General features: G+C 40.9%; 1 protein-coding gene across 5 annotated transcripts in view; it reads left to right on the forward strand.

Annotated features, from left to right (window-relative positions):
- KIAA2012 (KIAA2012 ortholog) overlaps positions 1-15,266 on the forward strand; it is a 94,913-nt gene that overhangs the window by 35,324 nt on the left and 44,323 nt on the right. For all 5 annotated transcript variants that reach the window (XM_074340240.2, XM_019726826.3, XM_019726824.3 and 2 more), the window contains one exon: positions 15,158-15,234. In XM_074340240.2, the coding sequence (XP_074196341.1) occupies positions 15,158-15,234 (77 nt within the window). The remainder of the gene's footprint in view (positions 1-15,157; positions 15,235-15,266) is intronic.

Raw genomic sequence — 15,266 nt, forward strand, 5'->3', positions numbered from 1 at the left:
TTTAAGTTAAATATTTAAGTTTGTTGCCACATTGTCGATTTGAGGTTTCGGTCATTTCACTACACCCAGGCCCTAGCAATAGTGCCTGACACATACAGAGCAGCATCACGATAAATGTTCATTGAAATTATTTCAATCATTTGTACACAAAACAGAGAGAGACAGAGAGAGAGAGAGAGAGAGAGAGACAGAGAGAGAGAGAGAGATGAAACTTATGCTGAATAAATGGAGACTGTCTGCCATCTTGTCCCAGTTCCATGAACAATAATATATTTAATCCTACTTGTTTGTCAAACCTAAAGGCATTCACTGTGAGCTTGTTGAATGAATGAATGAATGAATGAATCAGTCCGTCACTGGCCTCTCTCTAGCCTTTCTACCATATACAGTGGGTAGACCTTCAGTCTTGATGGTTATTGGATGGTGTCCTGGAAGGTGAGGCAGGACCTGAAATCCACATCTCCCTACAAGGGTCCACAGAACAGATGTAGCTTTCTCAGAGCCTCTATTAATGGGAAATGTTTGTTGTTTTGTTTTGAGAAGCAGTATACTGAAACAAATTTTCTGAGTCTTGCAAAGGATTTGCTCCAACCACATCAAACTCTGCAGCTCAGTTTGTTCAAATGCACCTTGGTCACCATCCCACCCTGCCCTTCCAGTCTGATCGCCCACTATTTTCAGACTCATCCTTTCCTCACCCTCTTTGATGGCCCAGTCTTCCTTCTCTGATCTCTCAGCCTTGGCCCAAGTTCCCCTAAATATTTACAATAACTTTAAGTTCCAGGGGAAGGCCTATCGTTTCTGGGACATTTTCCTTAATAAATCCACCTCATTGCATAGAACTGCCCAGATGTAGTCTCAGCTCATTCCTCTCACTCCCACTTTTGTGATTATTGTATTTATCTGCATCTGTTTTCTGTTTAGCTCCCAAATATATTATATGAGTCCTAGAGCACCTTTTATTTTTATCATTGTTCAAGAAACGCTTGTTGATTGACTGGATACACCAGGTGCCACTAAGGAAAGTCCTTTTGGGATCATAGTTGGTTTTTTTGTTTGTTTGCTTTAATTTAAAAAACACTTAAGTACAGGAGGGAATACGATCTGTCTGATCTTTCTGAGACTTTCAGACTTTGTCAACATCTATTTGGAAATAAATTCTTAGGCAATTAGATCATGATATCTTGCTGTTCAGACAGCATAGAGAAATGAATATAAAACTTCAGAAAAAGAGAAAAAAGATGTGAAGACTAGAGCTGGAATTTGACACTCTTGGTCATGTTAGGATATTGCAACACTTAAAAATTCAAAGGCTTAAGAAAGGAAAAAACTTGGAAGGATACAAGTCAAAACATTCAATATGCTTTCTAAATTGCTTATCCTTGATTCGAATCCTTTATCTAGTCTAATTGCAGTGGCAGCTATAGAAGTTTTCTTTCAGGAGTTCTTTTATTCAGAAGTTTTTTACTATAAGAAGTTCAAGAATGTCTCTGCCAATGATTTAGGACTTTTGGGGTCTCATGCAAATTTAAATTCTTGATCTCTTTCAGAGTTTCCTGTTAGCACTAGTTCTTGTGCTAAATGGATTTTCACCCCCTAAATGTGTCTTGTTTTGATAATGTAATTAGCATCCGTCTCTCTTGCAACTCTTGTTGGTGTGGTGGTTTTAAAATATGTCTACACAGTCTTTGATACACATTCCTTCAAAAGGGAGAGCCTAATTCTCCTCTTCAGTGCAAGCTGGACACAGTGGCTCACTTCTAGTAAACACAGAACATAACAGATGTGATAGTGGGTGAATTCTGAGACTGGGTCATGAAAGGCACTTCCTCCTTGCTTTCTCCCTTGGATTACTCATTCTGAGGAAAGCTAACCACCATGCTGTCATGAAGGCCCCTCAAGCAGTCTAATGGGGAGGTCCACATGGCAAGGAACGGAAGCCCTCTGCCAACAGCCAGAATAAACGCTCTAGGCTTGTGAATGAGCTACCTGAACAGGAGATGCTCCAGCCCTAGTAAAACCTTCAGATGACTGCATCCCTGGCTGACTTAGTGACTGCAGCCTCGTGAGAGGCTCTGTGTCAGAATCAAACACCTAATCCTCTACCAGATTCCCCCAGAAAGTGTGTGAGATATAATAAAGGTTTATTGTTTTAAGTCACTAGATTTGGAGGTAATTTGTTTTCAGTAATAGATAATGCACTTGGTGTCATTTCCTGATGGTCTGCAATTTGGTAAACAGAAAGATAAAGGGTCCAAGAATATCCCAGCTGGTCTCAAAACACTGATTATTTGGGGGCAAACATATGTTAAGTGGTTGACTTTCTCTTTGTTCTCCCCATTTGTCATTTGTGATAAGGTTGGTTGTGGGGACCCAGGGGTAAAAGGTTTTTTCCATGTTGGTGGGATATTTGACAAAGTATGATTTTCCTTGAGTAGCCTTTCTCTTAGCAGCTGTTGCCTCAGTGAAGATGCCTGGAGATTTAAAGGAGAAGTCCTTTAGATGAGGCAGCATGAGGAAGAAGAAAGAATTCTGGATTAAATGTTCCAAGTCTTGGCTCTACCACAATGATTTTTGTGCTCATGGGCAAACAATTTCACTGCTCGGTAACTCAGCTTCCTCATGTGGCCAAAGAGAAATTGGGATTGAATCAATCTTCCCAGTATATGTCCAGTAGAATTCCAATTCCTCATAAAGTTAACAAGAATTACATTTAAAAAGAGAGGTGCTGAGGCCAAATAAGGTTGGAAAACCAGTGGGCTGAATGAAGTTAAGCAGATTCCTTACTACAGGACTTCAGAGTCTCTAAGACGCTAATGTGAATTATGGACCTTAAGGATGAGGATATGCAAAGCTTCCCAGACTTATTTGACCACTGAATACTTGATTGTATTTAGCAAAAACAATCAAGTTTTGGGAACACACTTTGGAAAATGCTAAACTGATGATTTCTAAGGTTCCTTCCAGCTGTAATGCTCTATTACAAAATAAAAACCCCTTTCCCAAGGAGCGTCCCTCAGAAGGATTGTCTAAATCCTGGAGCAGGATCATCTCAGACATTCAATAATTCATGACTGTGTTTATTTTCATTTTCCAAACATGAGTTCTGAATCAGAGGGAATGTAGGCATCTAGTGTTAATCTTTCCCCTTGGTCTTGGTTGTGGTGGTGAAATAGTTTCAACCAGTTGGAAGAGGGCATACTCTATGGGATGATGAAACTACAAGATACAAAGAACCACGGTGCTCAGATAGCGCCAGGGAGCAGAGACTCCTGGTCTGCCCACCTCCCTCTGGACTCCTAGGTGAAAGAGAAATAAATCTTGATCTTTTGGAGTCTCTTTGTTACAGCAGCTTACCACTTTCCTTAACTAATACAATGCAGTTATAATAGTATCTGCCAGCCTCGTTCACAGTGCTTTGTGAGAATCAAACCAGATCATACTTGCAGTATTATCTTGTAAAGTATTAAGTAAAATTCTGATATAAAATATCACGGACCTAAAAGAGGGAAGATGTATGTGTTTGACTCCTTTGATAAAAGGGACTGAACACCTACCATGTGCAAGGGAGAAGGAAGGGTGCTAAAATTGAGAGTTATTTCTCAAATATGTTATTTCTTTCCATCATCCCAATAATCCTATGAAGTGAGTATTTTCGCATACCATAGGTGAGGAAATTGGAACACAAGGTTAACTCCATTGCACCATTGGTAACACCTGGTAAGCATTCAGTCCCAGGATTCAGGCCCAGGCCGGTCTGTGCTCTCGTTACCCCGCTCCCCCAGGCTTGACACTGGGCCCTGTGGGAAGAAATTCACAAGCAACTAACTCTACCACAAGGTGGTATGAAATGAGTGCTATAATAGAGGCCTAAACAATACAAGTTAGGGGTGTTCAAGGAAAGAGCAATTAATTCTAACCTAGGGGATGAGGAAGGCTTTTTGCAGAGAATTCCCCATTTGCACTGACCTTTGAGAAACAGTACAAGTGGGTAAACAGAGGACAAAGAAAGACATAACCAGCTGAGGGAGCAGCATGAACAAAGGCACAGAGGTAGGAAAGCAGGGTATACATGGGATGATGAGGAGACAGGGGAAACGGACTGGGAGGGGCTTCGTGAGGGGAGGTGGGAAGGGCAGGGTGGGGGGAGATGGGGCTGAAAGGCAGGCCAGGGCCAGACCAGAGAAGGCCTCCTGTGCCAGGATAGTGCTGAAATGCTGCTTTTTAGGCAACAAGGAATCACAGATGTTTCAGGAGGGATATCATACAACCCAATGTGTGTGCCAGCATGAAAAAACAGGCAAGAGAAAAGGCTGAGTGATCAGGCTACTGCAGAATCATCTAGACAACAGCTGATGAAGCAGTGGGCAAATACAGGAGATGTTGCAAAGGAAAGATCCCAGGGCAACCCATTAGATGTGGGGATGTCAACCAGCGCTCTGAATCTGGACAGCCAGTGACAAGTTTGTAGAGCCTCTTTACAAAGTTGGCTACAGTTTTTATCTCTACTTTTCTACTCAAATTACCTTCTCCTGTTTTTACTTTCAGTTAAGAAGATTACTTTGGGGAGAGGGTGTATGTGTGTATGTCGTGTATTTTAATTAAGATAAAACAACAATTAAGGCCCTGGAGCCTGAGTCACCCCCACAGGGCACAACCCTCTCCTGCCTGGCACTGCGCTCCAGCCATCTCCCTCGTTTTAAGTCAAACTCCCACCAGCACACATGAAAAATAAGTTCCAGTGTCATGCACCACTAAGTTTGTCAGTAATGCAATGTGGCTGTTTTCTGGCTTACATGCTCTCTGGGAAGTGGTGGAGCTTCCTAAGAGTTCTAAGGAAAACCCTGATAGCAAATTTCTTGGGAGCTGTGAGTGAGGCAAAGGGCAAAAGGCGGTAAGCAGTGATGGAAAGTGTTTGTATAACCCCCCTGCACCCTCTCACCCCGACACACATTGAGGTTTCTCTTTCATGATTGTTTTAGCTTCTTTTTCCCTTCCAACCACCGAGCACTCAATTCTTTGAGGGAAAATTAACATTCATTATGCAATTTATCTCACTCCTTTTAATCCAGAGTGTCTGTCTCCAAGGTCCCTTACTCAATAATTAATGTTTGTTCTCATTTCCCATTCTCCAGAGCATCTATTTCTGAACTGGAGGGTCAACAATTAACACTAATTATGGCTTTTTCCTCTCTCCAGTGTTGGTTCTCAGAATCCCACGTTGCCCCGCAGCCTAAGTTATGTGCATGTGTGGGGCTGCATGTATGCCCACCGAAGTGGAAAAACACCAAGGAGCAGGCTTCTCCAAGCCCCACCACACTTTGGCAAATCAATAAACCCAAACATTCATTTTTGGCAACCTCTCCAATACAGTTATTATCAGTAATGAGACAATGAAGCATAAATAAATACATACATGCATGCATTTGGAAATGTGTTTGAGTGGGTAGAGGATTTAGAAATCTTTTCTAGTTTGAATTTTCTATGATTCCCTCTGACTTTTTCCTTCCTTCTTCTATCTCCTTGATATCTCATCTCATCTCATCTCTCCCTCCCTCCCTCCCTCCCTCCCTCCCTCCCTCCCTCCCTCCCTCCCTCCCTCTCTCTCTCTCTCTCTCTCTCTCTCTCTCTCTCTCTCTCTCTCTCACACACACACACACACACACACACACAAATTTCCCATTAAAAAACATTCCTTCATTTCAGATCCACTCTGACCTCTTTACAATTTATTACATCTCCCTTAACTATGTTTCTCTGGTCTGTCATCCTATTTCTCTTCAGCCATTAAAAGAGCATTGTTTTAACTAGTGTTCATTTTGACTGACAAGGACAGCTAGGAGAATAATTCTCACCCACAGTGACTAAGAGATCACAAAAAATGTCATTTGTGGAAATGCCTGTCTGTCTTTTTGCCTGGAATCAGATGAGCTAGAATCCCTCGTGTCTCCCCTGGTTCAACCTTTGTATTTGCACTACATCTGGAGGTTGGGGCTCCTCACGCGTGCCTGTCATCCCATCATTGCATGCACTGCGCCCCACAGCACATCTGCTGTTCAAATCTGGGCATCTCTTCACAGCATATGTCAAACACTAACTGTTTCATGCCCTTGCTCTGTCAGAAGTTTCCCTCTCATAGTTTAGCATCATGGTCCCCGCAGGGCTCCGCCCTTAAACATCTTAAACAAAAGTACTATTTTCTTCCATACTTATTGAATCCTAAGTCAAACTTCTCTCCATGATAGCCATGTACGAGTTTTCAAAACCATCCAATTCATTACGAGGCTAAAGCATCAAGGCATCCACTTTGTGTTTTCCCCTGGAAGGAAAATGGCTTCTTTTTCAAGAGTTTTTCATATTCTCAGGTAAAAACCCTTATTGTTTTTCAACCTACAAATCTGTCAGTTCATGAAATATCAGCCATGAAAAGGAGGGGTCTAGCATTCAATGTTTCCTAAAAGTTTAGCTTTTCCTCAAAAAGTTACCTCTACTCTTCTATGTCCTCTGACTCACGTACATATTATTTCATACCTAGACTTCCAGAAACACACAATTTCTCCCCAAATACTCGTATAGCAAGAAGTAGGAAAGAGGGTTCACTTCTTGGAGAGCCTGAGAAATGTAGTGTCTACACAGGGGCAGCCCTGTGTGCTGTGGTCTCAGTGCAAATATTAGGAGAGAAAAGAAGTCGAATCGAACCAAGTGCTTATGCTTAGCTGGCCCCAGAAAGGAGAATTTGCAGGGACATCCTGTGGGTTCCGCACGTCATACATTGCACAATTCACGTTATAATGAGGTAGACATTGACTCCTAGAGTTGTGCACAGCTCAGCCTGCACAGCCACAAGCTCTTGGAGAAGAAAAGATTCTCAGCCTTGTATTTTCAAGGGAAGACTGAGGTCAGTTCTGCTTCTTCCAAGCCTCCTTTTATATTTCATTTCCCCCGTGGAGAAATAAGCAAAAACTAGGAGTATAGATTGACTTTTTGTTCATCCTCCACCCATAGCTATTGCTGCTTCTGCTTCAGACCAGGGGGAAAAGATGATTATGTAGGGACTTTCTCTCTCTCCTAAAAATAGTATTTGATTAATAGGAAAATGTGTGTGGTCTTTCTTGCTGCTTATTTTGGGGCAGGCAGCAATGAATCCTGCGTGAGGGACCTGCTAAAGTAACAGGAAGCAAGGCCACAGATCGAGGGCTGGAGCCAGAGCTGGGGAGAGGGAATTGTTTTTGCCAGAGACTGCAAAACTAGAAGGGAAAAAAGGCACAATCATATGCTTACCAATCTCAAAATCTGTAAGCAGAGAAATATTTGGAAGCCTGGCATTCTGCATTACATTTCCTGCCATTCTCCTGGGGTGGACATGTTGACCACGGTGGGAAGTTTCAGTGTCAGTTCTGCTCATTTGCACTCATTGGTTAGAACTGAGCCAAAGCAGCTCTTAAATAGGAGCCCTCCAATAAAGGATGATAATGCTGATGATGATCGCTACCATTGTTATCTATCTTTGCTATGCCAAACATTGTGCTGCTGAGTGCTTTAGATTCATTATTTTACTTCATCCTCACAGCAATCATATATGATGAATTCTATTATCTTCAGTTTTCATCTAGGACAATGTGGCTCAGAGGGGTTAAGTGACTTGCCCAAGGTCACACAGCTAAGTGTTGAAGTTGGGTTTTGAACCATAGGAACCTGCATTTTTACCACTATGCCTGGTTAGTGGTGATGCCAATCAAGATAGGCACATTTCTATCTGACAATATGTGAGCGTTTAGGAAGTTCCTGACTTAAAAATGACCCATACAAACAAATAGCTTCTGTTGTTCTTTTCTCCTTCCAGTTCGTCTTAACCAGCACCAGACACCCTTTTGTGGGTAACATTGAAAATTACTTGCAACTTTTAGAGATATGGGGGAAAGGGGAGAAGCTGAAAAAAACGAAGAAATCGTTTGGGAGAACCAAACTCTTGAGATAGATTTTCAAGCAAGATGGGGCTATTTACAGGGATATCTCCCCAGACCAAAAATATTCTTCCTAATATAGCCAAAAATGGTATAATTTCACTTCTACTATTCTACTATTTAAACCTCAATAATAATAGATTCCCTTTGGATTCAGAAGTATTTTCTTAAAATACTGATACTCAGAAACTATTAGTCACTCACACTTTAGTAAAAATTTATTTAATCAGATATCTGTCCTCTGGCAACCTAGATGAAAACAGCTGTTCTGAGGTACTACAAATTCTGATAGGAGTAAAAACAGAGGTGGGTAACTTTGGGGTAAGTAGAGTTTTCAGGGTTGAAACATGCCTGACTGGTAGGGTACCGGAGGGCTTGGATGAACAGAGAATATGAGCTATATGGGGAAGGAAGCAGAAGAAGAAGAAAAGTATAGAAAGAGAAATGGTAGACAAACTGGTCCAAAGACAAACTTGGACTATTTCAGAATTGCCCCATAACAAGCTCTATATCCAGGAAAGGGAAAGAAAACTTTTATTCCTCCTCTTCTCTATTCCTAGTAACTAAAAGACCTTAGGCTAATGCAAATCTCTTTCTTATTTCCAAGCTTTTGAAAATACTGTTCCCTCTGCCTGGAGCACAAATTCCTGATCTCCTCTTACCCCCCAAGATTTTTTTAAATTGTGGTAAAATACACATAACATGAAATTTGCCATCTTTTAACCATTTTTTAAGGATCCAGTGCAGTAGTGTTAAGTAAGTTCATCTTGTTGTGAAACCAATCTCCAGAACTCTTTTTATCTTGCAAAACTGAAACTCTATACCAATGAAATAACACCTCTGCATCCTCCCCTCTACCCAAGCCCCTGCCAACCACCTTTCTACTTTCTGTTATTCCCCAACTTTTACCCTTTTTTTCTGGTTAACTCCTAACCCTTCAGTTCCCAATTTAGTTCTCCAATCGACCTCCCTCCAGGCACTTTTTCTGTGTCTGCCACCCAATCCTCTCCACCGACTAGGTGACAGGCCTCTTCCACGTGCTCACACTGCCCCCGGTGCTTACCCATCACAGCACCCCTCTCACAGAATTGGCTTAGAATTTTCTCTCCATTAGACTGCAAGCTTTTTAAGGGCAGGGACACACTAGTACCACCAGTACCTGGTAGAATGCGGCTGGCACACATGGACTGCAGGTGTTTCACATGTATTTGATGAATGAAAGATTTCAGCGACAATGTAGGTTAAACAAGCTTTTTTAACGTTGACTTGGGAGTCTCACTACCATACAGGGAATAGTCTTTGCAGGAAAATCAATGCATTCTAATGTGACAGCTCTTAGAAGCACAGAGGACCTCTTTCAGAGCTTAGAGTACAGGCAACTTGTTTCCTTGATTTGCTCAACGACCCTAATGAACAACTCTGGTATCTTTGTGTTTAACACTCTCCACTTGTTTTTAAGAAAATGGGTACAACATTACTCTGAAAATACTTTATACCCCCTGGAATTGAGTTCAAAGAGCAATTTAAAAGACTATTCATTGAAATCACCTATAGAGCTTTCACGACTTTTTGTTTTCTTTTTAGTCATTTGGTTTTAATGAACATTTTCAGATAAAAATGATAGGATTCTAAAAAAAACATACAGACGGTGGACTTTGGGTATTTGTGGACTTGAAGATCAGTTTCAACTATTTGCAAATGATGTCAGGAGTCGGAGACACATACAATTTGTCATTTTATAGAGGCGTGAAGTCAAATAAGAGACATCATGAGACGGGGAGGCAGAATACTACCACTAAACCAGTCAGTGCACCTACCTACCACCAAGCATCTGTCTCAGTGTTGTGGTCTATATTCATTGTAACATCTGCAGTAGCTCTTGTGAAGCTATTTTTTAAAAAAAACATTGATTTACACATACACATATAACCATATGTATATATGTATATAGTCATATACACATACCAGGGATCCCAAAAAAATATATACACATGACTTATATTCATCTTTTGTTATTGGTATATATTGAGTATCACAATTTTAATACAATTTTTTCCTTTCTTAAAATGTGTATACATTTTTTTGTCACTGTGTGTGTGTGTGTGTGTGTGTGTGTATTTTTTTTAATGGCCCTTAAAAGAAGGCCAACTGCTGGGACTGGTGATGGAAGTAAGAGAAAGTGAAGTGGTCTAACAATTTGATGATTCTCTGCCAAAAAACAGTTGTATAAAGTACTCTTATCCTTTATTTATAGACTCATTTATAGACTCATCAAGAGTCTAAAGAACTCCCCCTCTTTTTTCATTTCTACTTTAGTTTTATTGGATATATGATACACACTAGGGGTATTCACAAATCTAAGGATTCTTAAAATTCTCAAGACGTCTTCCTCCCAAAGTAGCCAAGATCTGCTGCTCACTTAATGTATGGTATGCCTAAGGGATCGGGGCCTTGCTCAAGCAGTGAAGCAGTACTTACAATGTACTTTAAGGCTGGTATGGTTTTCAAGATGTGTGTGTGTGTGTGTGTGTGTGTGTGTGTGTGTGTGTGTGTGTGTGTGTCTGTGAGAGAGAGAGAGAGAGAGAGAGAGAGAGAGAGAGAGAGTTATATTTCTCAACTTATAAAAAAAGTTTAGACTATTAACTTTTCTTCCGTCAGAGCGATCAAAAAATTACAACTTTCGTTAACTAGTAATCCATAAATACTGTTTTCTATTTCATCACCCTTTAGACATTTGTATTATCTTCTCATCAAAAAGACCATAAAAAAGCATGAGGTTTTTCTTAAGGATGTTTTTTCCTCCTACTTTCTCTCTTGCTTCTTTCACACATCTGCCTGTGATCTAAAGATTTTCATTTCCTGTTGTCTTCATTCTCTAAAATTCCTCATTTGAAAATTAACAAAGACACCAGCATCAGAATATGTCCAGTAGAAAGAATTAGTGAGTCTGTTTTATAGAGCACATAAAGATCACTTATTCATTAATTAATTAATTAATTCATTCATTCAACAAATACTAATTGATCATCTACTAATGCCAAATACTGTGCTAGACACAAGAATACAGTTGCGAGACAAAGTCCATGACTTAAGGTCATCCGTAATAGTAGAGTGTGCTTAGAGCTATGAATGAGCACAGGCTGACTTATCTGGAGATAAGAAGGCTTTTGAAACCAGAGGACACTTAAGCTGAGTTTCTAAGGATATATGTAGGAACTAGCCAATTGGAGAAGAGGAAAGGATGTTCCAGGGAAAGAGACCATGTGAAGATGAGAGAAAATGGCAGCATGGGAGAAATGTAAGCAGCTTGTAATGCCTGAACCCCAGGGCACATGCGGGGGAGGGTGTGTTTAAGAAATGCAGCTGGTAGGGTAAACAGGAGTTATACCATGAAGGGCTGTAGGTAGCAACTAAGGAATTGATCCCAAAGGCTGTGAGATCCTGTTGTGCAGGAATTGACATCACCAGATTTTTATTTTAGAGAAATGATTCTCGCAGCTATGTAGAGAATGGATTGAACTGGGGAAGACTAGAGGCCAGGAGACCAGACGTCTATACTTGTTTGAAAGCCAGTGACCAAGAACAATATTGTCTGCAGAATTAGGACCACCACATGAATTGGTTGGCCACTTTACATGCAGCCTCTTTTTTTGAATTCCTTTCTTTCATACAAGTTATCCACCACAGGTATCCTTATTAATCTTATGATGTATCCTGATTGGAGGGTTTCTCATGTAGCTGATTTTTTATTGTTGTTGTTGCTACACAAGTTAAATTTAAATTCCATCATCTAGCTTGCCTTCCATTTGGGGCTTGGTAGACTGCCATATACCATTGGACCGCTCCATAAAAAATAATTTATGAGCTTTTGAGAGCAGTTGGTGTTCCCAAAGCTAAAGCCACACCCTTGAGACTGAGCTAGCCTTGGTCTAAGAAGATATAAGTAAAAAAAACTGTTATCCCAAATTGGAAGAAAAATATTGCCCTGCATTTACTAGGCATTTCCATATTTAAATTCAGACTGACTCATATCTTCTAGATCCGTCTATTTGGCTCCTTTAATAGAGCTCCCTGGGGTATGTCTTTAGCCTGGAGACTTTCTCAGGTCTTGAGCAACTATTTGATATGCCCATCTCACCCTCCTCCTCATCCAGGAAGGTTTAAAGAGAAAACATGTAGCATTAACAAGGTCTTAAATCTTGCCCCAAGAATTTGATAATGACAATACCAAAAGGCCATCTTAAGTCTTGGTCTCCTGCATTAAACAAGCCGACTCAAAACTTATTATAACACAACAAAGACTCCATAAATCATAGGCGTCTTGAGTCATATCATATAAAATAAAGTATTTTTAGATATCATACTTAAGGAAAGGTCAGCAAGGATATATAAAGGGACCAGAATTGTCCTTCCTTTTATGGTTTAGTTTATACTGAGAAGAACTTTTTTTAATAATCTGGAATTTGCCTTTGCATTTTCCATTTTTGTCCAAAATCATAAAACCATGAAGGTACAAAGGCTGACTTTTAGGCCTCCTCCCATTGGTTTCTGCTACAAGTCCATGTGCAAAGCTATGAGAAGACAAAGGTGCCTTCTGAAATCTGTTTGACAAGGGAAATATCCCTTCCGCAGTGATGAGCCTCTACAAGTTGTGGGGGAAGTTCCATGACAGCGTACTAACGTTCAAAGGGGACTCATGCCTCAGAATTTATATGTGTGGGGAAGGCTCTAAACATAGAAAGGCTCCTGCCAGCACCTCCAAAAGCCACTGCCCTTGTGACCACAGAACGTTTGGCCACTCTGGAGCCTGTGGGTCTGATGTTCTTTCCCAAGCCCTGACACACATCTATGAAGGAGTCAGGTGGCCCACTCTGCCTGATAAGGTGACTTGCTGGAGTTCAGTCTCTACTCTGATACAAGATGGGGCCCACCAGAGCACCCTACATCAAGGGAAATAAGTGTTCTGAAGCAGTGGGAGTAACTGTGACTGTTTCATTTTTATCCAAAACAATGAATAACAACAACTTGGGAATTAAGCATAGCTAATAGGTTTCAATAGAAGAAAAATTTGTCGCCTTATTCCACGCAAGAATCAGATGTTCTTTCCTGCTTTTCAAGTTTTGAGTGTTTGGTGAAGGATCCTATGATTTGAAGAAGGCAGAAGAGGCTTGGGATGAGACCCCATCTAGTAAGGGTCATCTCTGCAACTGCCCTATTATCTGGTGAGAATGCTATCTCCTTGCTAAAAGCCTGTGGTTAGATTAATGCTGGCATTTGAAAATCTGCTCAGGCCTGATGGTGGGCAGCCAGGGAAGGAATGTGTTTTCTGTTTATCTCTTTAGTGGCAGAAATGTTCATCACAGAAAGCCCAAGTTCCCAGTTTCAGGAGGGCCTGGAAGCTGTGCAGTTTGTAGTCGTGATTGTACACACAAGCTCCAAAATGATGAAAAAGAATCAGGCCTGTAGTCACAGCCAGTTGCCTGCGTTGGTGGATGATTTAGTCTGTTTCTTCGGCTTGATAACAGAGGTAGATCTTCCCACATTGTTCATAGAGGAACTTTTACCACCCCCATTGCTTTATCTCCCAGGAATGCAGTTTGAGTTGTGTCTCCTACTTGACAGCTTGGACCTCAGTAAATTACCAGGGTCTTGACCCAAGAGATGGAGAAGTCTTAAGCGATTTTTCAGCCTCCTATCTAAAAATGTGTTTACATTTCTTGAACTCTGGCTGACTGATTCATTCTCTTGGTGTTACAAGAACTTTCCTTATGCATTAGAATTTATAAGTTTCATTTCTAAGAGACCCATGGTTCCTTTCAAGCCACAGTGAAGTGAACCTCATCACAACACAATTCTGCTGGGCTGAATTTGTCCAGAGGCCGAGCAGCTATGCGACAAGCTCAAGTGAGGCTAACAGGAGGCAGTGTGATGAAGGAGAGAAAGTACGAGATGCTAAGAGATCTGGTCTTGCGCTATTTCAAGGTATGGCCCTGAGCCTATCATGCAATACCACTCTCTGGGCCTCAGTTTCCCCAGCTGTTTTCAATTTTTTAAAAAACGTTTTAAATCTATGCAGAAGCTATTTTCAAACAAGATAGAAGAGGACAGCTGAGAAACAACAGAAAAGGAAAGGTCAGCCCACAAAGAATCAATAGAGGCTTCAGGTCAAAGAGACAAAGATGCAGAATCACACATGGCCATAGACTCTAAAAAGAGCTACTTATGAGTAGCAAGTATGGAAAGAACTTTTTGTTGGACACTGGTCCCACACAAGAGACTAAAATCCTTGTCAGAGGAACCATGTGCCTGGCTAAATCTGTTCCTCAAATAAACAGTCTTTAATAAACATTAATTTTACTTTCTTAGGGGAGAAAAAAAAATCAAATAAATCCTATCCTTTTGCAGCGTGGCATTTGAGTCAGGCAGCCTTGAGCTCAAATCCTTACTCAAACCCTCACAACCTTGGGTAGGTTATGTTACCTTCTGAGCCTCAGTTTCCACACCTGTGCAGAGCAGTGATCAACAGCATAACCGTGGAGGCAAGTTGTGTGGATTAAACACCAACAGTATCTTTGCAGCACCTGCTTCATGGTGAGCGCCATGATTTCCATTAGTCCTCACCCGCTCCACCCCCGGCTCCACCCCCGGCGGCACCAGCGGCACCACGGGCACTGCATCACCACCATCACCATCACCCCATCCTGCTAGCCCCACTTTGGTATCATGTTTCCATCTCTCTGTAGCCCCTACACATTATGAGGGAAAAGAAAAGTCTGATTTCTCTATCTGGAAGATTGCAGAAGCATTTTTCTGCTTCAGTGAAGTATGATCATACAAAATTTATATTCAACAGCATCAGCAGATTTTTTTCCATCAATATTTCCTTTTTAATTTCAGCTTTATTTGAATTTTAGTAGCACAAAGAATTTATTTTTTTTTCCTTTTAGGGAGCAACCAAAACAAGAAAATAGAAATGTGAATATAAGTTCTTACTACTGTATGTAACATGGTGTTTAGACTGTGCGTGTAGAAGTTACGGGTATTATTTGTTGAGCAAATATGAATGCCATAGTTGTATGTGTGTTGATAATCTTACACAAATGAACTAGGTATGTATGTATATGGTATATATAAAAATTCGTGAGACCTAAATCTGACAACCCTCATCTCTTTCTCTCTAATTTTTACCATAGCAAACACTGAATCTGGAACCAATCTTCAAATGAATCTTAATGAAACCTCACCTTTGACCCAAAAGCCAGAGAAGCAGGTACTGACTTTGAATAAGCATTTGATGTGGAG

The sequence above is a fragment of the Rhinolophus sinicus genome, chromosome 17 (assembly GCF_057876585.1).
Source record: "Rhinolophus sinicus isolate RSI-liver-muscle chromosome 17, RSI-T2T, whole genome shotgun sequence".
NCBI classification, from domain to species: Eukaryota; Metazoa; Chordata; class Mammalia; order Chiroptera; family Rhinolophidae; genus Rhinolophus; species Rhinolophus sinicus.